The sequence below is a fragment of the Phaethon lepturus genome, unplaced genomic scaffold (assembly GCF_000687285.1).
Source record: "Phaethon lepturus isolate BGI_N335 unplaced genomic scaffold, ASM68728v1 scaffold51387, whole genome shotgun sequence".
NCBI lineage: Eukaryota > Metazoa > Chordata > Aves > Phaethontiformes > Phaethontidae > Phaethon > Phaethon lepturus.
The window spans coordinates 2980-3457 of NW_010555040.1; the positions used below are offsets into that span (position 1 = coordinate 2980).

At 64.4% G+C, this 478-nt stretch overlaps 1 protein-coding gene across 1 annotated transcript in view; it reads right to left on the bottom strand.

The window, feature by feature from the left end:
* The window catches only part of AMIGO3 (adhesion molecule with Ig-like domain 3), a gene marked incomplete at its 5' end in the record, with an annotated part of 1414 nt that extends 989 nt beyond the window's left edge, over positions 1–425 (bottom strand). Inside the window, 1 exon segment of the mRNA XM_010292023.1 lies at positions 1–425. This exon segment is cut by the window's left edge and continues 7 nt beyond it. Within this exon segment, the coding sequence (XP_010290325.1) occupies positions 1–425 (425 nt within the window).
* Positions 426–478: the final 53 nt, after the last annotated feature.

Here is a 478-nt window from a genome sequence, read left to right on the forward strand (position 1 = left end):
GCCGAGTGGAAGGGGAAGGTGGTCAGGTTGTTCCAGCTCAGGTAGACTTTCCGCAGGCCGCTCAGCTTGGCGAAGGCGTTTTCATCCACTCGCGTAATGCGGTTGTTGTAGAGCAGCAGCTCCTCCAAGCTCACCAGCGCGTCAAAATAGTGCGTCTCAACAGCGTGCAGGTGGTTGGAGGACATGTCGAGGTGCCGCAGGTAGGAGGCATTGTGGAAAGCTTGCGGAGAAAGGTCCTTGATCTGGTTGTGGCTGATGTGGAGGGCCTCAAGGTGCGGGAGGGCAGCCAGCCAGCGGTCGTGGAGCTGGGTGAGGGCGTTGTGGCTGAGGTCCAGCGTGGTGGCGGTGGGTGGCAGCGCCCGGGGCACACGCTGCAGCGTCTGCCGGCTGCAGCTCAGCAGATCGGAGGTGCAGATGCAGGCAGCAGGGCAGCGGTGGGGCAGCGGGGAGGCACGGGGAGCGTGGCCGTGGGCGCACA